This window comes from Mobula birostris, chromosome 6, assembly GCF_030028105.1.
Source record: "Mobula birostris isolate sMobBir1 chromosome 6, sMobBir1.hap1, whole genome shotgun sequence".
NCBI lineage: Eukaryota > Metazoa > Chordata > Chondrichthyes > Myliobatiformes > Myliobatidae > Mobula > Mobula birostris.
Genome location: NC_092375.1, coordinates 92,376,181 through 92,401,136, shown reverse-complemented (window position 1 = coordinate 92,401,136; position 24,956 = coordinate 92,376,181). Strand labels below are relative to the sequence as shown.

Below are 24,956 nucleotides of genomic sequence, written 5' to 3'. Positions count from 1 at the left end.
TAATCAGGGCGGCCGCTTATGTAGAACAATTCCTAAAGAACAAAAACTAATTGAGAAAATAGCCAGGATTCCCTTTGCTTATTTGAGACACTGTGCCGCTTAATTGAGGCTGGTGATGGTCAGTCACGTGGACTTGAGGTCATTAGACACGATGCTGTGCTTGTGGCGAACAGTTGCATGTGCTTGTACTATGCTATCCATTTCGGCTGATTTTTGATATTTTTTAAATTTTGACTTTTAAAAATCTTTTAAGACCGTTATCCAGATGCTATGAAGAGATTTGACATTAGCCAACAAAACTTCCCTACTATAACAAGTTAAAAGTCATCCACCTAACACCACTCATTGTCATCTGGGAGTGCCAAAATCTACAATTGTATGCCTAGATACACCTGCAAGATAAACTGGGAGAAGAATGGGCATTACGCGAGGGACATCAGGGGACATCCCAAAGATAAAAGCCTGAAGGTAAGAACCCAGATGTTGAAGAGGCCCTCAGTTTACCATTGTGACTGGATGAGGTGTGCATGTCAGTGGACCAATGTTAAAAAACAAGTCAGAAGAAATGGTTAAGAAGCTGAATCGCGAAGATTTTAAAGCAATGGGTTGTCTTGGTTGGAAATGTGGGCAGATTAAAGTCAAGAAAATACATGGCAAGAAAGATATTGCTAATGCTGTAAGTGCAGAAACATGGAATTCTACAAAACTCCCCGATGTGCTTCAAAAATCTTGTGCAGATGCACAATGCTGATGAAGCAGGCCTTTTTTTTTTTAAAATTGTGCCACACCAGACTGTTCCCTTTGCTACAAACACACTATCAGGTTCAAAAAAAGCAATGGATCGCATAACTGTTGTGTTGTTCAAATACATCAGGAACTGATTAAAAAAAAATTATTGATTATTGGGAAAAGCATTAAACCTCAACGCTTTTAAGGGCTAAGAATGAACAGTTTACCAATTGAATACTATGCTAATAAAAATGCACGGATGACTTAGGGTTAGGATATGGAGGTACAGCAGAAATCAAGCAAAATTCTTCATCTTGTTGACAATTGTGCAGCACACCCTGATGTAGAATGTTTGAGAGACATCCAGCTGGAACTTCTTCCTGCCAATACAATATCCTTGGTGAAGCCAATGGAGAAGGGAATCAAAAAATTTAAAGACATTGTATTGCAGGAAGTTGGTGAACCACATTCTTGAAACAACTGAAGAAAAACTGACTGACACCATTTTCAACAGTGAGTGCAAGGGTTAGTTAACCTTTCACAGTTTGTCAGTGATAGTTGGTGAGAAATAAGCAGTAAGACAATTCAGAACTGCTTTGCTCACTGCGGTTTCAAGTATTCAGGCTTGGAGATGCCAGAAACAGGGAGGGAGTAAAATTTAAACAATTTCACTAATTCAGTAAGTATTACACAAAATTTGAAGTATTGACAATAACTTTGAATGTTACAATTAACATGAAGATTTGGAGGTTGCAATTGTAGAAAGCATTATATCAAAACACCAAGGCAGGGAATGTGAAGACAAGGAAATGGATAAAAATGACACAACTGCACCTGAGCTAGTGACTACACAGGGAATTTATTGTTGGATTATGACACTAATTCATGCAGAAAAGCAATGAAGTCAGTCTATTACCTGCACTGATTTTGTCAATATATAATCAAAAGAAAATGCCAGCCAGCATATATACACACTAATACACATTTTTGTAGTAATGTAGTAATATTGATAGTATTCTAATTAATTCTGTATTTCAGTTAAATTACAATTTGTTACTCAGTTAAACGGTAGTTTGCCTTTTTTTAAAAATACATTTTTAACTATTTCCATGAAACTTTGGATAATTGGGGCAGATGCTTAATTGATCCCGATGTGTCCCAATAAACCAGAATCCACTGTATTTGAAATGCGGGATGAAACTGGAACATCGAAAGAAGCCTACACGGTTGTGGGGAAAATGTTCAGAAAAAACAAGTCCCGAGGCCAGGATCAAGGGTCACAGGAGCCATGAGATGACAACACATAACTTCTCTGCCATCGGTTCAACTGGCCCCAATCACTATATCTAGACACAATCAACACCAACATCGATATAGACGTAAATATAGACATGATTCTACACCTCTGAAAAGGCAGTATCAAACCACAGAGGGGATTTACCAAAACAATTTCACAAGTTTCGCAACAACATAACGAATCAAACCAGTGCCTGCCAGATGCCAAAAGGTGACAGGCAAACGTCTTTTAAAAACAAATACAACACATGTCGCTCTGAACCAACAGATAGATGTGGGACCCCATTTCCCAAGTCGCTGCTCTACCGGGCTAGAGAGAGGAAACCGAAATGGGGGGGGCAAGTTTGGGGGTCCTGGGAAAAAGCCGAGGGTGGCAGGATCGGGGAGGAGGGGGAGCTGGGGGTGGCGATTTCGGGGGGTGATGGGGGAGCCTAAGGTGACTGGATGGGGGAGGGGAAGCCGAGGGTGGCAGCAGCGGGGGGGGGGGGGGGAAGGGAAGCCGAAGGTGGCAGCATCGGGGGGGGGGGGGGGAAAAAGGGAAGCCGAGGGTGGCAGCATCGGGGGGGGGGAGGAGATGAAGCCGAGGGTGGCAGCATCCGGGGGGGGGGGGGAGGAGGAGGAGATGAAGCCGAGGGTGGCAGCATCGGGGGGGGGGGGGGGGAGGAGGAGGAGATGAAGCCCAGGGTGGCAGCATCGGGGGGGGGGGGGGGGAGGAGATGAGGCCGAGGGTGGCAGCATCGGGGGGGGGGGGAGGAGGAGATGAGGCCGAGGGTGGCAGCATCGGGGGGGGGGGGGGAGAGGAGATGAGGCCGAGGGTGGCAGCATTGGGGGGGGGGGGGGGAGAGGAGATGAGGCCGAGGGTGGCAGCATCGGGGGGGGGGGGAGGGAGAGGAGATGAGGCCGAGGGTGGCAGCATCGGGGGGGGGGGGGAGAGGAGATGAGGTCGAGAGTCGGGGGGGGGGGGGAGATCGGGAAAGGAGGCCAAGAGGACGAGCGGGGAAGGGAAGAAGGCGAGAAGGGTCGGGGGAGAGGGACGAGAGTAGGTCGGGGTGTACCGGGGGGGGGAGTGGGTCGGGGTGTACGGGGGGGGGAAGAGGCCGAGAGTGGGTCGGGGCGCACGGTGGGGGAAGAGGCCGAGAGTGGGTCGGGGCGCACGGTGGGGGAAGAGGCCGAGAGTGGGTCGGGGCGCACGGTGGGGGAAGAGGCCGAGAGTGGGTCGGGGCGCACGGTGGGGGAAGAGGCCGAGAGTGGGTCGGGGCGCACGGTGGGGGAAGAGGCCGAGAGTGGGTCGGGGCGCACGGTGGGGGAAGAGGCCGAGAGTGGGTCGGGGCGCACGGTGGGGGAAGAGGCCGAGAGTGGGTCGGGGCGCACGGTGGGGGAAGAGGCCGAGAGTGGGTCGGGGCGCACGGTGGGGGAAGAGGCCGAGAGTGGGTCGGGGCGCACGGTGGGGGAAGAGGCCGAGAGTGGGTCGGGGCGCACGGTGGGGGAAGAGGCCGAGAGTGGGTCGGGGTGTACGGGGGGGGGAAGAGGCCGAGAGTGGGTCGGGGTGTACGGGGGGGGAAGAGGCCGAGAGTGGGTCGGGGTGTACGGGGGGGGAAGAGGCCGAGAGTGGGTCGGGGTGTACGGGGGGGGGGGGAAGAGGCCGAGAGTGGGTCGGGGTGTACGGGGGGGGGGGAAGAGGCCGAGAGTGGGTCGGGGTGTACGGGGGGGGGGGAAGAGGCCGAGAGTGGGTCGGGGTGTACGGGGGGGGAAGAGGCCGAGAGTGGGTCGGGGTGTACGGGGGGGGGGAAGCGGCCGAGAGTGGGACGGGGTGTACGGGGGGGGAAGAGGCCGAGAGTGGGTCGGGGTGTACGGGGGGGGGGGGAGAGGCCGAGAGTGGGTCGGGGTGTACGGGGGGGGGAAGAGGCCGAGAGTGGGTCGGGGTGTACGGGGGGGGGGGGGAAGAGGCCGAGAGTGGGACGGGGTGTACGGGGGGGGGGGGGGAAGAGGCCGAGAGTGGGACGGGGTGTACGGGGGGGGAAGAGGCCGAGAGTGGGTCGGGGTGTACGGGGGGGGGGGGAAGAGGCCGAGAGTGGGTCGGGGTGTACGGGGGGGGGGGGGAAGAGGCCGAGAGTGGGTCGGGGTGTACGGGGGGGGGGAGAGGCCGAGAGTGGGTCGGGGTGTACGGGGGGGGAAGAGGCCGAGAGTGGGTCGGGGTGTACGGGGGGGGGGGAAAGAGGCCGAGAGTGGGTCGGGGTGTACGGGGGGGGAAGAGGCCGAGAGTGGGTCGGGGTGTACGGGGGGGGGGAGAGGCCGAGAGTGGGACGGGGTGTACGGGGGGGGGAAGAGGCCGAGAGTGGGTCGGGGTGTACGGGGGGGGGGGGAGAGGCCGAGAGTGGGTCGGGGTGTACGGGGGGGGGGGGGAGAGGCCGAGAGTGGGTCGGGGTGTACGGGGGGGGAAGAGGCCGAGAGTGGGACGGGGTGTACGGGGGGGGGGGAGAGGCCGAGAGTGGGTCGGGGTGTACGGGGGGGGGGGGGAGAGGCCGAGAGTGGGTCGGGGTGTACGGGGGGGGGGGGAGAGGCCGAGAGTGGGTCGGGGTGTACGGGGGGGGGGGAAGAGGCCGAGAGTGGGTCGGGGTGTACGGGGGGGGAAGAGGCCGAGAGTGGGACGGGGTGTACGGGGGGGGGAAGAGGCCGAGAGTGGGTCGGGGTGTACGGGGGGGGAAGAGGCCGAGAGTGGGACGGGGTGTACGGGGGGGGGGGAAGAGGCCGAGAGTGGGTCGGGGTGTACGGGGGGGGGAAGAGGCCGAGAGTGGGTCGGGGTGTACGGGGGGGGGGGGAGAGGCCGAGAGTGGGACGGGGTGTACGGGGGGGGGAAGAGGCCGAGAGTGGGTCGGGGTGTACGGGGGGGGGGGAGAGGCCGAGAGTGGGTCGGGGTGTACGGGGGGGGGGGGAGAGGCCGAGAGTGGGTTGGGGTGTACGGGGGGGGGGGAAGAGGCCGAGAGTGGGTCGGGGTGTACGGGGGGGGAAGAGGCCGAGAGTGGGTCGGGGTGTACGGGGGGGGGGGAAGAGGCCGAGAGTGGGTCGGGGTGTACGGGGGGGGGGGGGGAAGAGGCCGAGAGTGGGACGGGGTGTACGGGGGGGGAAGAGGCCGAGAGTGGGTCGGGGTGTACGGGGGGGGGGGAGAGGCCGAGAGTGGGACGGGGTGTACGGGGGGGGGGGGAGAGGCCGAGAGTGGGTCGGGGTGTACGGGGGGGGGGGGAAGAGGCCGAGAGTGGGTCGGGGTGTACGGGGGGGGGGGAGAGAGGCCGAGAGTGGGTCGGGGTGTACGGGGGGGGGGGAAGAGGCCGAGAGTGGGTCGGGGTGTACGGGGGGGGAAGAGGCCGAGAGTGGGTCGGGGTGTACGGGGGGGGGGGGGGAGAGGCCGAGAGTGGGTCGGGGTGTACGGGGGGGGGGGAAGAGGCCGAGAGTGGGTCGGGGTGTACGGGGGGGGAAGAGGCCGAGAGTGGGTCGGGGTGTACGGGGGGGGAAGAGGCCGAGAGTGGGACGGGGTGTACGGGGGGGGAAGAGGCCGAGAGTGGGTCGGGGTGTACGGGGGGGGAAGAGGCCGAGAGTGGGACGGGGTGTACGGGGGGGGGGGGGAAGAGGCCGAGAGTGGGTCGGGGTGTACGGGGGGGGAAGAGGCCGAGAGTGGGTCGGGGTGTACGGGGGGGGGAAGAGGCCGAGAGTGGGTCGGGGTGTACGGGGGGGGAAGAGGCCGAGAGTGGGTCGGGGTGTACGGGGGGGGGGGAAGAGGCCGAGAGTGGGTCGGGGTGTACGGGGGGGGGGGGGAAGAGGCCGAGAGTGGGTCGGGGTGTACGGGGGGGGGGGGGAAGAGGCCGAGAGTGGGTCGGGGTGTACGGGGGGGGAAGAGGCCGAGAGTGGGTCGGGGTGTACCGGGGGGGGGGGAGAGGCCGAGAGTGGGTCGGGGTGTACGGGGGGGGAAGAGGCCGAGAGTGGGTCGGGGTGTACGGGGGGGGAAGAGGCCGAGAGTGGGTCGGGGTGTACGGGGGGGGAAGAGGCCGAGAGTGGGTCGGGGTGTACGGGGGGGGAAGAGGCCGAGAGTGGGTCGGGGTGTACGGGGGGGGAAGAGGCCGAGAGTGGGTCGGGGTGTACGGGGGGGGGGGGAAGAGGCCGAGAGTGGGTCGGGGTGTACGGGGGGGGAAAGAGGCCGAGAGTGGGTCGGGGTGTACGGGGGGGGGAAGAGGCCGAGAGTGGGTCGGGGCGCACGGTGGGGGAAGAGGCCGAGAGTGGGTCGGGGCGCACGGGGGGAAAGAGGCCGAGAGTGGGTCGGGGCGCACGGGGGGAAAGAGGCCGAGAGTGGGTCGGGGCGCACGGGGGGGGGAAGAGGCCGAGAGTGGGTCGGGGTGTACGGGGGGGGGGGGGGAAGAGGCCGAGAGTGGGACGGGGTGTACGCGGGGGGGGGGGAGAGGCCGAGAGTGGGTCGGGGTGTACGGGGGGGGGGGGAAGAGGCCGAGAGTGGGTCGGGGTGTACGGGGGGGGGGGGAAGCGGCCGAGAGTGGGTCGGGGTGTACGGGGGGGGGGGAAGAGGCCGAGAGTGAGTCGGGGTGTACGGGGGGGGGGGAAGAGGCCGAGAGTGGGTCGGGGTGTACGGGGGGGGGGGGAAGAGGCCGAGAGTGGGTCGGGGTGTACGGGGGGGGGGGAAGCGGCCGAGAGTGGGTCGGGGTGTACGGGGGGGGGGGAAGAGGCCGAGAGTGAGTCGGGGTGTACGGGGGGGGGGGAAGAGGCCGAGAGTGGGTCGGGGTGTACGGGGGGGGGGAGAGGCCGAGAGTGGGTCGGGGTGTACGGGGGGGGAAGAGGCCGAGAGTGGGTCGGGGTGTACGGGGGGGGGGGAAAGAGGCCGAGAGTGGGTCGGGGTGTACGGGGGGGGAAGAGGCCGAGAGTGGGTCGGGGTGTACGGGGGGGGGGAGAGGCCGAGAGTGGGACGGGGTGTACGGGGGGGGGAAGAGGCCGAGAGTGGGTCGGGGTGTACGGGGGGGGGGGGGAGAGGCCGAGAGTGGGTCGGGGTGTACGGGGGGGGGGGGAAGAGGCCGAGAGTGGGTCGGGGTGTACGGGGGGGGAAGAGGCCGAGAGTGGGACGGGGTGTACGGGGGGGGGGGAGAGGCCGAGAGTGGGTCGGGGTGTACGGGGGGGGGGGGGAGAGGCCGAGAGTGGGTCGGGGTGTACGGGGGGGGGGGGAGAGGCCGAGAGTGGGTCGGGGTGTACGGGGGGGGGGGAAGAGGCCGAGAGTGGGTCGGGGTGTACGGGGGGGGAAGAGGCCGAGAGTGGGACGGGGTGTACGGGGGGGGGAAGAGGCCGAGAGTGGGTCGGGGTGTACGGGGGGGGAAGAGGCCGAGAGTGGGACGGGGTGTACGGGGGGGGGGGAAGAGGCCGAGAGTGGGTCGGGGTGTACGGGGGGGGGAAGAGGCCGAGAGTGGGTCGGGGTGTACGGGGGGGGGGGGGAGAGGCCGAGAGTGGGACGGGGTGTACGGGGGGGGGAAGAGGCCGAGAGTGGGTCGGGGTGTACGGGGGGGGGGGGAGAGGCCGAGAGTGGGTCGGGGTGTACGGGGGGGGGGGGAGAGGCCGAGAGTGGGTTGGGGTGTACGGGGGGGGGGAAGAGGCCGAGAGTGGGTCGGGGTGTACGGGGGGGGAAGAGGCCGAGAGTGGGTCGGGGTGTACGGGGGGGGGGGAAGAGGCCGAGAGTGGGTCGGGGTGTACGGGGGGGGGGGGGAAGAGGCCGAGAGTGGGACGGGGTGTACGGGGGGGGAAGAGGCCGAGAGTGGGTCGGGGTGTACGGGGGGGGGGAGAGGCCGAGAGTGGGACGGGGTGTACGGGGGGGGGGGGAGAGGCCGAGAGTGGGTCGGGGTGTACGGGGGGGGGGGGGAAGAGGCCGAGAGTGGGTCGGGGTGTACGGGGGGGGGGGGAGAGAGGCCGAGAGTGGGTCGGGGTGTACGGGGGGGGGGGAAGAGGCCGAGAGTGGGTCGGGGTGTACGGGGGGGGAAGAGGCCGAGAGTGGGTCGGGGTGTACGGGGGGGGGGGGAGAGGCCGAGAGTGGGTCGGGGTGTACGGGGGGGGGGGAAGAGGCCGAGAGTGGGTCGGGGTGTACGGGGGGGGAAGAGGCCGAGAGTGGGTCGGGGTGTACGGGGGGGGAAGAGGCCGAGAGTGGGACGGGGTGTACGGGGGGGGAAGAGGCCGAGAGTGGGTCGGGGTGTACGGGGGGGGGAAGAGGCCGAGAGTGGGACGGGGTGTACGGGGGGGGGGGGAAGAGGCCGAGAGTGGGTCGGGGTGTACGGGGGGGGAAGAGGCCGAGAGTGGGTCGGGGTGTACGGGGGGGGGAAGAGGCCGAGAGTGGGTCGGGGTGTACGGGGGGGGAAGAGGCCGAGAGTGGGTCGGGGTGTACGGGGGGGGGGAAGAGGCCGAGAGTGGGTCGGGGTGTACGGGGGGGGGGGGAAGAGGCCGAGAGTGGGTCGGGGTGTACGGGGGGGGGGGGGAAGAGGCCGAGAGTGGGTCGGGGTGTACGGGGGGGGAAGAGGCCGAGAGTGGGTCGGGGTGTACGGGGGGGGGGGGAGAGGCCGAGAGTGGGTCGGGGTGTACGGGGGGGGAAGAGGCCGAGAGTGGGTCGGGGTGTACGGGGGGGGAAGAGGCCGAGAGTGGGTCGGGGTGTACGGGGGGGGAAGAGGCCGAGAGTGGGTCGGGGTGTACGGGGGGGGGAAGAGGCCGAGAGTGGGTCGGGGTGTACGGGGGGGGAAGAGGCCGAGAGTGGGTCGGGGTGTACGGGGGGGGGGGGAAGAGGCCGAGAGTGGGTCGGGGTGTACGGGGGGGGAAAGAGGCCGAGAGTGGGTCGGGGTGTACGGGGGGGGGAAGAGGCCGAGAGTGGGTCGGGGCGCACGGTGGGGGAAGAGGCCGAGAGTGGGTCGGGGCGCACGGGGGGAAAGAGGCCGAGAGTGGGTCGGGGCGCACGGGGGGAAAGAGGCCGAGAGTGGGTCGGGGCGCACGGGGGGGGGAAGAGGCCGAGAGTGGGTCGGGGTGTACGGGGGGGGGGGGGAAGAGGCCGAGAGTGGGACGGGGTGTACGCGGGGGGGGGGGAGAGGCCGAGAGTGGGTCGGGGTGTACGGGGGGGGGGGGAAGAGGCCGAGAGTGGGTCGGGGTGTACGGGGGGGGGGGGAAGCGGCCGAGAGTGGGTCGGGGTGTACGGGGGGGGGGGAAGAGGCCGAGAGTGAGTCGGGGTGTACGGGGGGGGGGGAAGAGGCCGAGAGTGGGTCGGGGTGTACGGGGGGGGGGGGAAGAGGCCGAGAGTGGGTCGGGGTGTACGGGGGGGGGGGGGGAAGCGGCCGAGAGTGGGTCGGGGTGTACGGGGGGGGGGGAAGAGGCCGAGAGTGAGTCGGGGTGTACGGGGGGGGGGGAAGAGGCCGAGAGTGGGACGGGGTGTACGCGGGGGGGGGGAGAGGCCGAGAGTGGGTCGGGGTGTACGGGGGGGGGGGGAAGAGGCCGAGAGTGGGTCGGGGTGTACGGGGGGGGGGGGGAGAGGCCGAGAGTGGGTCGGGGTGTACGGGGGGGGGGGGAAGAGGCCGAGAGTGGGACGGGGTGTACGCGGGGGGGGGGGAGAGGCCGAGAGTGGGTTGGGGTGTACGGGGGGGGGGGAAGAGGCCGAGAGTGGGTCGGGGTGTACGGGGGGGGAAGAGGCCGAGAGTGGGTCGGGGTGTACGGGGGGGGGGGAAGAGGCCGAGAGTGGGTCGGGGTGTACGGGGGGGGGGGGGAAGAGGCCGAGAGTGGGACGGGGTGTACGGGGGGGGAAGAGGCCGAGAGTGGGTCGGGGTGTACGGGGGGGGGGGAGAGGCCGAGAGTGGGACGGGGTGTACGGGGGGGGGGGGAGAGGCCGAGAGTGGGTCGGGGTGTACGGGGGGGGGGGGGAAGAGGCCGAGAGTGGGTCGGGGTGTACGGGGGGGGGGGGAGAGAGGCCGAGAGTGGGTCGGGGTGTACGGGGGGGGGGGAAGAGGCCGAGAGTGGGTCGGGGTGTACGGGGGGGGAAGAGGCCGAGAGTGGGTCGGGGTGTACGGGGGGGGGGGGGAGAGGCCGAGAGTGGGTCGGGGTGTACGGGGGGGGGGGGAAGAGGCCGAGAGTGGGTCGGGGTGTACGGGGGGGGAAGAGGCCGAGAGTGGGTCGGGGTGTACGGGGGGGGAAGAGGCCGAGAGTGGGACGGGGTGTACGGGGGGGGAAGAGGCCGAGAGTGGGTCGGGGTGTACGGGGGGGGAAGAGGCCGAGAGTGGGACGGGGTGTACGGGGGGGGGGGGGGAAGAGGCCGAGAGTGGGTCGGGGTGTACGGGGGGGGAAGAGGCCGAGAGTGGGTCGGGGTGTACGGGGGGGGGAAGAGGCCGAGAGTGGGTCGGGGTGTACGGGGGGGGAAGAGGCCGAGAGTGGGTCGGGGTGTACGGGGGGGGGGGAAGAGGCCGAGAGTGGGTCGGGGTGTACGGGGGGGGGGGGGAAGAGGCCGAGAGTGGGTCGGGGTGTACGGGGGGGGGGGGAAGAGGCCGAGAGTGGGTCGGGGTGTACGGGGGGGGAAGAGGCCGAGAGTGGGTCGGGGTGTACGGGGGGGGGGGGAGAGGCCGAGAGTGGGTCGGGGTGTACGGGGGGGGAAGAGGCCGAGAGTGGGTCGGGGTGTACGGGGGGGGAAGAGGCCGAGAGTGGGTCGGGGTGTACGGGGGGGGAAGAGGCCGAGAGTGGGTCGGGGTGTACGGGGGGGGAAGAGGCCGAGAGTGGGTCGGGGTGTACGGGGGGGGAAGAGGCCGAGAGTGGGTCGGGGTGTACGGGGGGGGGGGGAAGAGGCCGAGAGTGGGTCGGGGTGTACGGGGGGGGAAAGAGGCCGAGAGTGGGTCGGGGTGTACGGGGGGGGGAAGAGGCCGAGAGTGGGTCGGGGCGCACGGTGGGGGAAGAGGCCGAGAGTGGGTCGGGGCGCACGGGGGGAAAGAGGCCGAGAGTGGGTCGGGGCGCACGGGGGGAGAGGCCGAGAGTGGGTCGGGGCGCACGGGGGGGGGAAGAGGCCGAGAGTGGGTCGGGGTGTACGGGGGGGGGGGGGGAAGAGGCCGAGAGTGGGACGGGGTGTACGCGGGGGGGGGGGAGAGGCCGAGAGTGGGTCGGGGTGTACGGGGGGGGGGGGAAGAGGCCGAGAGTGGGTCGGGGTGTACGGGGGGGGGGGGAAGCGGCCGAGAGTGGGTCGGGGTGTACGGGGGGGGGGGAAGAGGCCGAGAGTGAGTCGGGGTGTACGGGGGGGGGGGAAGAGGCCGAGAGTGGGACGGGGTGTACGGGGGGGGGGGGGAGAGGCCGAGAGTGGGACGGGGTGTACGGGGGGGGGGGGAAGAGGCCGAGAGTGGGTCGGGGTGTACGGGGGGGGAAGAGGCCGAGAGTGGGTCGGGGTGTACGGGGGGGGAAGAGGCCGAGAGTGGGTCGGGGTGTACGGGGGGGGAAGAGGCCGAGAGTGGGTCGGGGTGTACGGGGGGGGAAGAGGCCGAGAGTGGGTCGGGGTGTACGGGGGGGGAAGAGGCCGAGAGTGGGTCGGGGTGTACGGGGGGGGGGGGGAGAGGCCGAGAGTGGGTCGGGGTGTACGGGGGGGGGGGGAAGAGGCCGAGAGTGGGTCGGGGTGTACGGGGGGGGAAGAGGCCGAGAGTGGGTCGGGGTGTACGGGGGGGGAAGAGGCCGAGAGTGGGACGGGGTGTACGGGGGGGGAAGAGGCCGAGAGTGGGTCGGGGTGTACGGGGGGGGAAGAGGCCGAGAGTGGGACGGGGTGTACGGGGGGGGGGGGGAAGAGGCCGAGAGTGGGTCGGGGTGTACGGGGGGGGAAGAGGCCGAGAGTGGGTCGGGGTGTACGGGGGGGGGAAGAGGCCGAGAGTGGGTCGGGGTGTACGGGGGGGGAAGAGGCCGAGAGTGGGTCGGGGTGTACGGGGGGGGGGGAAGAGGCCGAGAGTGGGTCGGGGTGTACGGGGGGGGGGGGAAGAGGCCGAGAGTGGGTCGGGGTGTACGGGGGGGGGGGGAAGCGGCCGAGAGTGGGTCGGGGTGTACGGGGGGGGGGGGAAGAGGCCGAGAGTGAGTCGGGGTGTACGGGGGGGGGGGAAGAGGCCGAGAGTGGGACGGGGTGTACGCGGGGGGGGGGAGAGGCCGAGAGTGGGTCGGGGTGTACGGGGGGGGGGGAAGAGGCCGAGAGTGGGTCGGGGTGTACGGGGGGGGGGGGGAGAGGCCGAGAGTGGGTCGGGGTGTACGGGGGGGGAAGAGGCCGAGAGTGGGTCGGGGTGTACGGGGGGGGGGGAAGAGGCCGAGAGTGGGTCGGGGTGTACGGGGGGGGGGGGAAGAGGCCGAGAGTGGGTCGGGGTGTACGGGGGGGGGGGAAGAGGCCGAGAGTGGGTCGGGGTGTACGGGGGGGGGGGGAGAGGCCGAGAGTGGGTCGGGGTGTACGGGGGGGGGGGGGAGAGGCCGAGAGTGGGACGGGGTGTACGCGGGGGGGGGGGAGAGGCCGAGAGTGGGTCGGGGTGTACGGGGGGGGAAGAGGCCGAGAGTGGGTCGGGGTGTACGGGGGGGGAAGAGGCCGAGAGTGGGTCGGGGCGCACGGTGGGGGAAGAGGCCGAGAGTGGGTCGGGGTGTACGGGGGGGGAAGAGGCCGAGAGTGGGTCGGGGTGTACGGGGGGGGGAAAAAGAGGCCGAGAGTGGGTCGGGGTGTACGGGGGGAAAGAGGCCGAGAGTGGGTCGGGGTGTCCGGGGGGGAAGAGGCCCAGCGGTCCGAGTCGCACCTTGATCAGGCGGAGGATGTCGGTGCAGTCACGGGCAGTCGCCGTCCGCACGATGAAGCTAGCCATTTCCGCCGTTTGCTCTTCGATCGCCTCCTGAGTCCTTGGTACTGCAGGAACAGGTTGAAGCTTTTCTTCATCCGAACCGCCGCCTCTAAACAGCCAGTTTTGGCCGAAAGCCGCAATCTACCGTCCGCTGCGAACCAAGCCCAAACCCACACCCCAGCCCTCCTCTTCCTCTCACGCCTCCAGACTCGCCCGGCCTCCTGCACGCTGCTCTTTTCACCCCAACCTCATGCACACACCACCCTCTCCTGCTCCTTCATCAACATTAATGACACTAAAATCCGACGTTAATCCTAAATTATTCTCCCCACATTCTCGTAGATTCTACCACTCACCTACGCGCTAGGGGAAGTTTATAGCAGCAAACGGACCTACCAACCTGCATGCTTTTGGAATGTCGGTGGAAACTGGGGCATCAAAGAGAAAAATGCAAGCTCCTTACCCAGGGTTAGGTAGGACTGAACTGGGCTCTCTGGGCCGTCTGTTTTTAAGTGCTTACCTCACACTCCCCACTTTTTTCCCCGACTATTTTTCCTGGCACCCATTTGCTTGCCCTTTTTTCTCACTCTCCCCTTTTCCATACCTCTGTCATTCCCCTCCAGCCTCTTTCCCTAAATCCTTTCATCCTTTTTTCTGCCCCTTCCATATAACAATTACAGCACGGAAACAGGCCATCTCTGCCCTTCTAGTCCGTGCCGAATTCTTACTCTCACCTAGTCCCACGGACCTGCACTCAGCCCTTAACCCTCCATTCCTTTCCTGTCCATATATCTATCCAATTTAACTTTAAATGATAACATTGAACCTGCCTCAACCACTTCTGCTGGAAGCTCGTTCCGCACAGCTACCACTCTCTGAGTAAAGTTGTTCCCCCTCATGTTACCCCTAAACTTTTGCCCTTTAACTCTCAACTCATGTCTCTTGTTTGAATCTCCCCCACTCTCAATGGAAAAAGCCTATCCACGTCAACTCTATCTATCCCCCTCATAATTTTAAATACCTCTATCAAGTCCACCCATCAACTTTCTTCACTCCAAAGAATAAAGACCCAACTTGTTCAACCTTTCTCTGTAATTTAGGAGTTGAAACCCAGGCAACATTCTCATAAATCTTCTCTGTACTCTCTCAATTTTGTTGACATCTTTCCTATAATTCAGTGACCAGAACTGTAATATTCACTCTCCCACCTCTCTTGTTCCTTCCCTTTCTCTTCCTTCCACTCCCTTCACTTATCACTTCTCAAACCCCTTACCCCCTTTGTCTTCCCTGCTTCATTCTCAAATTATCTGCAAATCTGTCATATGGAGGTGGCTGGGAACGGACCCAAATGCAAGACACAGACACTTAGGACATGGACACGAAAACCAGGAACAGGACTGGACAAGAGAACTAGGAGCCCGGGCTTGGACTCCGAGCCAGAGACTGGACAAGGACCCAGTACCTGGGTCTTGCCTCTGGCTCGGACCCCAGAACAAGGCAAGGACGAGGCTTGACTGGCAGGCGGGACGAGGCTGGAGTCTTCAGGCTTGAGGCTAGAGACTAGAGGCGAGGCTTGGCAGGAGGCTGGAGGCTTGGCTGGAGGCCAGAGGCTAGAGGCTCCTCCTGGGCAGGGCGCGGTACTCCTGGGCAGGGCGCAGATCACCACCTGACAGAGGCAAGGGACAGGAAGGGACAGAACCAACCGTAGATAATGGCAAGACGGCCTGGCTTACCCAACGGAGGCAAGGGACAGGAAGGGACAGAACCAACTGAAGGGTAACGGCAAGACAGCCTGACTTACCCAGCAGAGGCAAGGGACAGGAAAGGACAGAACCAACCGAAGGGTAACGGCAAGACAGCCTGACTTACCCAGCAGAGGCAAGGGACAGGAAAGGACAGAACCAACTGAAGGGTAATGGCAAGACAGCCTGACTTACCCAGCAGAGGCAAGGGACAGGAAAGGACAGAACCAACCGAAGGGTAACGGCAAGACAGCCTGACTTACCCAGCAGAGGCAAGGGACAGGAAGGGAGCTAGTTATGGGGTGGCTCCATGGCAAGACTGCAGGCAAGGCGAGGAAGGGATACAAGGAGTAAAGACAAGAACAATCCAGCCACCATGCCCTCGTCTCTGAAGGTATTTATGCAGCCAGCCCAAACGAGCATCAGCTGCTTCAATTAGAGCTCAACAAGAACAGAAACAGGGTAGACAGGAAAACCTGGAGCAAGGGTCCAGGTGGACCGGACCGTGAACTGGAATACAAACTTTATGGACCGGACCATGACGAAATCTGACTGGAAGCCTGTGACCAGTGGTGTCCTGCGGGGATTGATGCTTGGGTCAGTTTTTTAATCGACTATGTTACTGATTTAGATGATAACGTGGAAAACTGAATCAGCAAATTTTTAGCTGACACCAAGATTGGGGGCAGAGTGGACAGCGTGGAAGGCTATCAAAGCTTGCAAGATTATCTAGACCATTTGGGAAATTGAACTGAAAATGGCAGATGGAATTTGATGCAGTCAAGTGTGACTTATTGCACTTTGGGAGGACGAACCAGGGTGAGACTTATACAGTGAATGGTAGGGCGCTAACCTGTGCAGTAGAACAAAGGGACGTGGGAATACAGAACCATAATTCCTTGAAAGTGGCATCATAGGTAGATAGGGTTGTAAAGAGAGCTTTTGGCACATGGGTCTTCATAAATCAGGGTACTGAGTATAGGAGTTGGGATGTCATGTATAAGTTGCTTAAAATGTTATTGAGACCGAATGTAGATTATTGTGTACAGTTCTGGTCACCAACCTACAGGAAAGCTTGAAAGAGTGCAGAGAAAACGTACAAAGATGTTGCAGGGCCTTGAGGACCTGCGACATAGGGCAAGGTTGAATAAGTTAGGACTTAGTTCACTGGAGCACAGGAGAATGAGATCTCCCAGAGCTGTGCAAAATTATGAGGAATGTAGATAGGGTGAATGCTTGTAGGATTTTCCTCCTCAGGTTGGGTGAGACTTGAACTAGAAATTACAGGTTAAGGGTGAAAGGTGAAATATTTAAGGGGAATCTGAAGGAACCTCTTCACTCAGAGGGTGGTGAGAATGTGGAACAAGCTGCCAGCGGAAGTGATAGAAGCGAGTTCAATCATAACATTTATGAGGTTTGGATAGGTACATGGATGAGAGAGGTATGGAGCTGTATGGTCCAGGTGCAGGTAAGTGGGACTAGGCAGAAGACCAGTCTGGCTTGGACCAGACGGACCTGTTTCTGAGCTGTGACTCTGCTTCACCATCTGCTTCCTTCCTCACTTTTAGACTCCCTTTCTTCATCTTACAACACTTCTCCATTTTACCCCTTCCCTCATTCTCCCTATCTAGTGCTTTCCCTACTCTTTTCTGTTTTCCTTTCCTCTATTCCATCCTTTCTTTGTATGAGATATTTCTGGGAATACTTCAAGCAGGAGCTTCAGAATAATTGTTCCTGCTTGTGTTTAATAATGATTGTAGACACTTGGAGAACAATTAACAATTAGTGGTTATCCTGTTGCTTTTGTTAGTATGTGGGAACACTGGGGCTATCTTCACATTCTCCACTTCATCCATACTGGATGCATTTGTGTTCCCAAATAGATAGGTAACAGTCATCATGATTGCAAGGAATAATTGGAGTCCTATCCATCTAATTCCAATGATATAACCTCACCTGGTGTTGGAACACAACAGGTCAGGGAGCATTGATGAAAATGAATAAACAGTCGACGTTTCGGGCCAAGACCCTTCTTCAGAACCTAGTATGGGTGTCTCCCAGGGAGGGGACATCCATCAATTGACACTCAAAGTGTGCAAAGATGACATGTGATTCAAAGTGCCCAAGGCAATCTGAAGTGCATGGCTAACAGGGTTTGGTGGTCAAAGTAGATCTAATAAGCAAATGATAAACTTTCAATAATACAAATAGTACAAAATGAAGAATAAACTTTGAACAATCCTGAAAAACAAATAGTGTGGCATGCTCTCTGGAAAAGATGTCCTGATGATGTTATGATAGCACCTTTCAAATTGAAAATGACAAAATAGACAACAACAAGCAGGCAGAACTAGCATACGGAGCTTACCACCAAAGCAAATCAGCAGAAACTCATGCCACTGAGCAAGTCCAAATTCTAAGCAGCATGCTCCCTTTGGAGACAGAATTCCCTTCTTAATGGAGGGAATAGTTATCAGAATGTCACATCTAGCTACCAGATGACTTAGTCTGCTAAATTTTACACTTGTGTCTTCCTTACCTCATTTATAGACAGAGTAATTGCCATATTTAGTCAAAATGCCATTACCGTCGTTTATGCAACCAGCAGGGTGGTACAAGGAGAACTAGATGGACCTTGGTCTTTCCTCATCTAGTAATTCCTATGCACCATCCTCATGGGCATAGTCTTCCGTCAAAAAGTCTGGATAATATATAGCAACCTTTAATCAAATGAATTCTGTCATCTACCATGGAGTTACCAATGGTTTCCCAAACTGCATCTCTCTATAGTACGGGTTCTCAACCTAGGGTCCACAGATCCTTTGGTTAATGCTAGGGATCCATGGCAGGAAATGTTTGGAAACCCCTGCTCTGTAGCCTTCATTTGTACACTTTCATGACCTGTAGAACTGAGTCCTAACTTATTCAACCTTGCCCTATAACTCAGGTCCTCAAGGCCCTACAACATCTTTGTAAATTTTCTCTGCACTCTTTCAAGCTTTCCTGTAGGTTGGTGACCAGAACTGTACACAACAATCTACAAACTTACAGGCCCTTAGGCTCGCAAAGCTGTGCTGAACATGTCCTTACCTTGGAAATTACCTAGGGTTACCCATAGCCCTCTGTTTTTCTGAACTCCACGTACCTGTCCAGGAGTCTCTCAAAAGACCCTATTGTGTCTGCCTCCACCACTGTCACCGGCAGCCCATTCCACGCACTCACCACTCTCTGCGTAAAAAAAACTTACCCCTGACATCTCCTCTGTACCTAATTACAAGCACCTTAAAACTGTACCCTCTCGTGCTAGTCATTTTAGCCCTGGGGAAAAAGCCTCTGACTATCCACATGATCAATGCCTCCCATCATCTTAAACACCTCTATCAAAGTCACCTCTCATCCTCCGTCACTCCAAGGAGAAAAGGCCAAGTTCACTCAACCTATACTCATAAGGCATGCTCCACAATCCAGGAAATATCCTTGTAAATCTCCTCTGCAACCTTTCCATGGTTTCCACGTCCTTCCTGTAGTGAGGTGACCAGAACTGAGCACAGTACTCCCAAGTGGGGTCTGACCAGGGTCCTTTATAGCTGTAACATTACCTCTCGGCTCTTAAACTCAATCACACAATTGATGAAGGCCAATACACCATATGCCTTCAGAGTCAACCTGCGCAGCTGCTTTGAATGTCCTATGGACTTGGACCCCAAGATCCCTCTGATTGTCCACACTGCCAAGAGTCTTACCATTAATACTATATTCTGTCCTCATATTTGACCTACCAAAAGGAACCACCTCACACTTATCTGGGTTGAACTCCATCTGCCACTTCTCAGCCCAGTTTTTCATTCTATCAATGTCCTGCTGTGACCTCTGACAGCACCCCCCCACACTGTCCACAACACCCTCAACCTTTGTGTCATCAGCAAATTTACTAACCCATCCCTCCACTTCCTCATCCAGGTCACTTATAAAAATCACGAAGAGTAGGAGTCCCAGAACAGATCCCTGAGGCACACCACTGGTCACCGACCTCCATGCAGAATATGACCCATCTACAACCACCCTTTGCCTTCTGTGGGCAAGCCAGTTCTGGATCCACAAAGCAACGTTTCCATGGATCCCATGCCTCCTTACTTTCTCAATAAGCCTTGCATGGGGTACCTTATCAAATGCCTTGCTAAAATCCATATACACTACATTTACTGCTCTACCTTCATCAATGTGTTTAGTCACATGCTCAAAAAATTCAATCAGGCTCGTAAGGAACAACCTGCCTTTGACAAAGCCATGCTGACAACTCCTAATCATATTATGCCTCTCCAAATGTTCATAAATCCTGCCTTTCAGTATCTTCTCCATCAACTTACCAACCACTGAAGTAAGACTCACTGGTCTATAATTTCCTGGGCTATCTCTACTCCCTTTCTTGACTAAGAGAACAACATCCGCAACCCTCCAATCCTCCAGAACCTGTCCCGTCCCAATTGATGATGCAAAGATCATCACCAGAGGCTCAGCAATCTCCTCCCTTGTCTCCCACAGTAGCCTGGGGTACATCACGTCTGGTCCCGGTGACTTATCCAACTTGTTGTTTTCCAAAAGCTCCAGCACATCCACTTTCTTAATATCTACATGCTCAAGCTTTTCAGTCAGCTGTAAATCATCCCGACAATCGCCAAGATCCTTTTCTGTAGTGAATACTGAAGCAAAGTATTCATTAAGTACCTCTGCTCTCTCTGCCAGTTCCATACACACTTTTCCACTGACACACTTGATTGGTCCTATTCTCACGTCTTATCCTCTTGCTCTTCACATGTTTGTAAAATGCCTTGGGGTTTTCCTTAATCCTGTCTGCCAAGGCTTTCTCATGGCCCTTCTGGCTCTCCTAATTTCATTCTTAAACTCCTTCCTGTTAGCCTTATAATCTTCTAGATCTCTATCATTACCTAGTTTTTTGAACCTTTCGTAAGCTCTTCTTTTCTTCTTGACTAAATTTACAACAGCTTCTGTACACCAAGGTTCCTGTACCATAGCTCCTGTGCCATCCTTTCCCTGTCTTATTGGAACGTACCCATGCAGAACTCCATGCAAATATCTCCTGAACATTTGCCATATTTCTTCTGTACGTTTCCCTGAGAACATCTGTTTCCAATTTATGCTTCCAAGTTCCTGCCTGATAGCTTTATATTTCCTCTTTCTCCAATTAAACACTTCCCTAACTTGTCTGTTCCTTTCCCTCTCCAATGCTATGGTAAAGGAGATAGAATTGTGATCACTATCTCCAAGATGCTCTCCTACTGAGAGATCTGACACCTGACCAAGTTCATTTCCCAATACCAGATCAAGTACAGCCTCTCCTCTTATTGGCTTACGTACATACTGTGTCAAGAAACCTTCCTGAACACACCAAACAAACTCCACCCCATCTAAACTCCTTGCTCTAGGGAGATGCCAATTGATATTTGGGAAATTAAAATCTCCACCACAACAACCCTGTTATTATTACACCTTTCCAGAATCTGTCTCCCTAGCTGCTCTTCAATGTCCCTGTTACTATTGGGTGGTCTATAAAAAACACCCAGTTGAGTTATTGATCCCTTCCTGTTCCTAACTTCCACCCACAGAGACTCCGTAGACAATCCCTCCCTGTCTTCCACCTTTTCTGAAGCCGTGACAATATCTCTGATCAACAGTACCACGCCCCCACCTCTTCTGCCTCCCTCCCTGTCCTTTCTGAAACATCTAAAGCCTGGCACTTGAAGTAACCATTCCTGTCCCTAAGCCATCCAAGTCTCTGTAATGGCCACAACATTATAGCTCCAAGTACTTATCAATCATAGGATTTAAACAACAATTAAAATCCCCATCCATTATGAGCATATATTCATTTAAGTCAGGCAGTAAAGCGAATACTTTTTAAAAAAAAGAAGGATCATCTAAGTTAGGACCATACAAATTAACCAAAACAACTTTTCTATTACAGATTGTTCCTTTAACAATTAAACATCTACCATTAGAATCTGATTCAATATCCTCCTGAATAAATATATAAGGTTTAATGAAAATAGACACGCCTTTTGTTTTACTCTGAGAAGTAGAGTGGAATTGCAAACCATTCCACCATCTAAAAAATCTATTTAGATCTCCTGCCCTGATATGTGTCTCTTGAGCAAAAATTATATCAGGTTGGAATTGGTTAATAATTTTAAAAGTCTTCTTTCGTTTAATAGGATGATTCCAACCACGTACATTCCAACTTATTATATTAATCCGTTTGAACAGCATGCTATAATTTCATTCTACTTTATACATGCACAAAGCACATACCAATGCAGGATGATCAAAGATGGCGGTGATGAAGAATACAACCAAATAAAAAACACGCATGCTCGGGAACCACCCAATGGGAAAAAACTAACTCTAAATCCACCCACCCACACCCGGAAACCCGAAAAAGGCAAGCGATCTGCGATAGAATTCAAAGCTGCCGACTGCTCTGTCTGTGTTTTCTTTCCCTCCCCCCAGTTAGTAAAACAACTAGAGTGATCTTGTGAAAAAGACAATAAAGTTTCAGGAAAAAAAGGTATTTACATTCCATCGACTGATAAACAAGAAAGAACCAAAACAATGTTATCTCTTAGAGAGAAAAACCAGCGCCATGTTTAAGTTTAATATTAATTCCCTAAAAAAGCTTTAAATTCAATTATAAAATGTTATAATAGAACAGAAAAACATATAAAAAGCCCTATTAGTAGGAAACACTACCAATTAGCTACGAAGTATTAAATTAAAGGAACAAATCGCCTCATCTTCTTCCCTCAGTCATAAAATGTCCAGAGATCATTTGAGCAGAGATAATTAAACCATAAATCTTTCCAAAGGAAAACCAATAATATGCAATAAAGAACGACTTCCCATGTTCTTTAATTAGTCTCTCGATGAAATATACAAGTGAAATAGCCAACCAGTCTTTCAGATGGATCATTCAACAGCGATGTCGGTGACAGCGGCAGGCAAAGCCTGAACAAAATCCAGTGCAGCATTTTGATCAAAAAAAGTACGAGGAGGAAAATTAGGAGGGAAATTTTTAAGTTTTGTCGGATACCTCAGAGACGGGAAAAGATTCTTATCACATGCTTTTTTCATTACCAGGACAAATTTTGATCTTTGTTCCATTATCTCTCTTGGATAATCTTGGTAGAAGCGGAGCTCAGATTCCATAAATCTAAAAACTCTCTGTTTTCTTGCCTGTCGCATTATTTGATCTTTAATTTTAAAGTGATGAAAGCAAACCAGAACAGATCTTGGTTTACTAGAGTCCTCCGATTTCGAGATAAACGCCCTGTGTGCCCTTTCTATAGCAGGCGGCTTTGATAGAATGGTAGGAAATAAACTGTGGAAAAGTTTACCAAAGTAAGCCGTTAGATCTCCATCTTCAGCTCCTTCCTGCAGCCCAAGAATTCTTATATTCCTTCGTCGAGACCTAGTTTCCAGGTCTATAATCTTAATTTGATATCTTTCCAAACGAGATGTCGCTTCAGACAGCTTTTGCTTAGTTATCTTCAATTCCTCTTCGTGTGAAATAACTTGAGTTTCCAGGTCTTTAAGTTTTCCCAGAAATGACTTCATTTCATTACTATTCTTTTCCAGTTGGTCTTAAATTGATCCATTCTGATCCTTAATTGAATTCAGTGTCCGAACAATATCTTCAGCCCACGATGGCATTTCATCAGATCTTTCCTTCTGCATCTTTCCTTTCCTATTACCTTTGTCACTAGGTTCAGGTAAATTCTTCCCACTTCTTGTAGACATAGACATATTGATCACCCTCAAGAATCAACAAGTAAAAATTTTAAATTCAAAGCTTAAACTAGGGGGAAAGAAAGAAAACTAAGAGCAGCAGAAAAATACTGCTACTCCATTGGCAGACAGGGGCGGTCCTCTCATAGCTCAAAGTACTGATCCACGCTCTAAACTCATCCGTTTTGTTCATAATACTCCTTGCATTAAAATAGACACATCTCAAACCATCGGTCTGAGTGTGTCCCTTCTCTATCACCTGTCTATCCTCCCTCTCACACTGTCTCCAAGCTTTCTCTACTTGGGAGCCAACCGCCCCTTCCTCCGTCACTTCAGTTCGGTTCCCACCACCCCCCTCCAGCAATTCTAGTTTAAACTCTCCCCAATAGCCTTTGCAAACCTCCCTGCCAGAATATTGGTCCTCCTGGGATTCAAGTGCAACTCGTCCTTTTTGTACAAGTCACGCCTGCCCCGAAAGAGGTCCCGATGATCCAGAAGTCTGAATCCCTGCCCTCTGCTCCAATCTCTCAGCCACGCATTCATCCTCCACCGCATTCTATTCCTATACTCACTGTTGCGTGGCACAGGCAGTAATCCCGAGATTACTACCTTTGAAGTCTTAGTTCTCAACTTCCTTCCTAACTTCTTGTAGTCTGTTTTCAGGACTTCTCCCTTTTCCTACCTATATCGTTGGTACCAATATGTACCACAACCTCTGGTTGTTCTCCTTCCCACCTCAAGATATCGTGGACATGATCAAAAACACACCGGACTCTGACACCTGGGAGGCAAACTACCATCCATGTTTCTTTCCTGTGTCCACAGCATCGCCTGTCTGACCCCCTAACTATAGAGTCCCCAATCACTGCCGCCATCCTCTTCCTTATAACTGTTGTTATAAGGATCAAAGTAACGGTTAGCAGAGCTCAGGAGTCATTTTACCTTAAACTGAGATGGCATGTATCAAAGTTAATGTTTTGAACAAAGTCATTAATTATTCTTTTTTATTTATTCATTTATGGGATTTTGGCATCACCAGCTGAGCCAGCATCTATTGCCCATCCCTAGTTGCCCTTGAAGAGGGGGTATCTTCTTGAACCACTGCAGTCCCTGAAGTGTAGGTACACCCACAGTGCTGTTAGGGAGGGATTTCCATAATTTTGACCCAGCAACAATAAAGGAATGGCGCTATGTTTCTGAGTCAGGATGGTGAGTGACTTGGAAGGGAATTTCCAAGTGGTGCTATTCCCAAGTATCTGCTGTTCTCGTCCTTCTAGATGGTAGAGGTCGTGGATCTGGAAGGTGCTGCTTTCGGAACCTTGGTGTGTTGTTGCAGTGCATCCTGTAAGTAGATGCAACTGCTGCAACTGTGCATCAATGGTGGAGGGATTGGATGTTTGTGGAAAGGGTACCAATCAAGTGGCTGTCTTGCACTGGATGATGTCAAGCTTCTTGAGTGTTGATGGGGCTGCACTTATCCAGGCAAGTGACGAGTATTCCATTACACTCCTGACCTGTAGACGGTGGACAGGCTTTGGAGAGTCAGGAGGTGAGTTACATGCCACAAGATTCCTAGCCTTTGACCTGCTCTGGTAGCCAAAGTGTTTATATGGCTAGACCAGTTCAGTTTCCTGTCAATGGTAACCCCGAGGATGTTGGTAGTAGGCGATTCAGTGATGGTGATGCCACTGAATTACAAGGCAAAGACATGCTTTAGTTTTGTCTCTTTCCGTAGAAAACGCAATGTACATCACATGAGCACTGGCATGTGTAATGGTTGATCCCACATTGTAGTTTTTGCTTTTGAGCCTTATCTCCAAGGTGAAAGAATAGCTTCATTAGAACACAGAAAAGAGTTCTGCACTGTGTCAGCCCTTTGGCCCATGGTGTTGTGCCAACCTTTTTAACCTACGCCCAGATAATTTAATGCTTCCCTCCTGCATAGCCTTTCATTTCTCTTTCATCCATGTTCCTACTTAATGCCCCTAATATATTTCAATATTTTCACTTTCACACCACAAGTCTGTGTCTTGGCCCCCTGTTCTATTCGCTTTACACTTATGACTGTGTGGCTAAGCACAGCTCCAATGCCATGTTCATTGGCCGAGTCAAAGGTGGTGATGAATCAGCCTACAGGAAGGAAATTGAAAATCTGGTTGACATCAATATTGACTTCAGGATGAGGAAAACAAAGGTCTGTGAGCCAGTCCTTATCGGAGGATCAGAGGTGGAGTGGGTCAGCACATTTAAATTCCTCGGTGTTGTTATTTTGGAAGACCTGTCCTGGGCCCAGCTGAGTGCAATTATGAGGAAAGCACTGCAGCATCTCTACTTAGAAATTTGCGAAGATTCAGCATCACATCTAAAACTTTGATAAACTTTTATAGGCATTGATCGTGTGGATAGTCAGAGGCTTTTCCCCAGGGCTGAAATGGCTAGCATAAGAGGGCACAGTTTTAAGGTGCTTGGAAGTAGGTACAGAGGAGATGTCAGGGGTATGTTTTTTACGCAGAGAGTGGTGAGTGCGTGGAATGGGCTGCCGGCGACGGTGGTG

The 24,956-nt window shown here is 56.2% G+C and overlaps 1 protein-coding gene across 1 annotated transcript in view; it reads right to left on the bottom strand.

The window, feature by feature from the left end:
• The window catches only part of LOC140199195 (diamine acetyltransferase 1-like), a 31,639-nt gene extending 18,585 nt beyond the window's left edge, over positions 1–13,054 (bottom strand). Inside the window, exon 1 of the mRNA XM_072260848.1 lies at positions 12,819–13,054. Within this exon, the coding sequence (XP_072116949.1) occupies positions 12,819–12,884 (66 nt within the window). The 5' untranslated portion in view covers positions 12,885–13,054. The remainder of the gene's footprint in view (positions 1–12,818) is intronic.
• Positions 13,055–24,956: the final 11,902 nt, after the last annotated feature.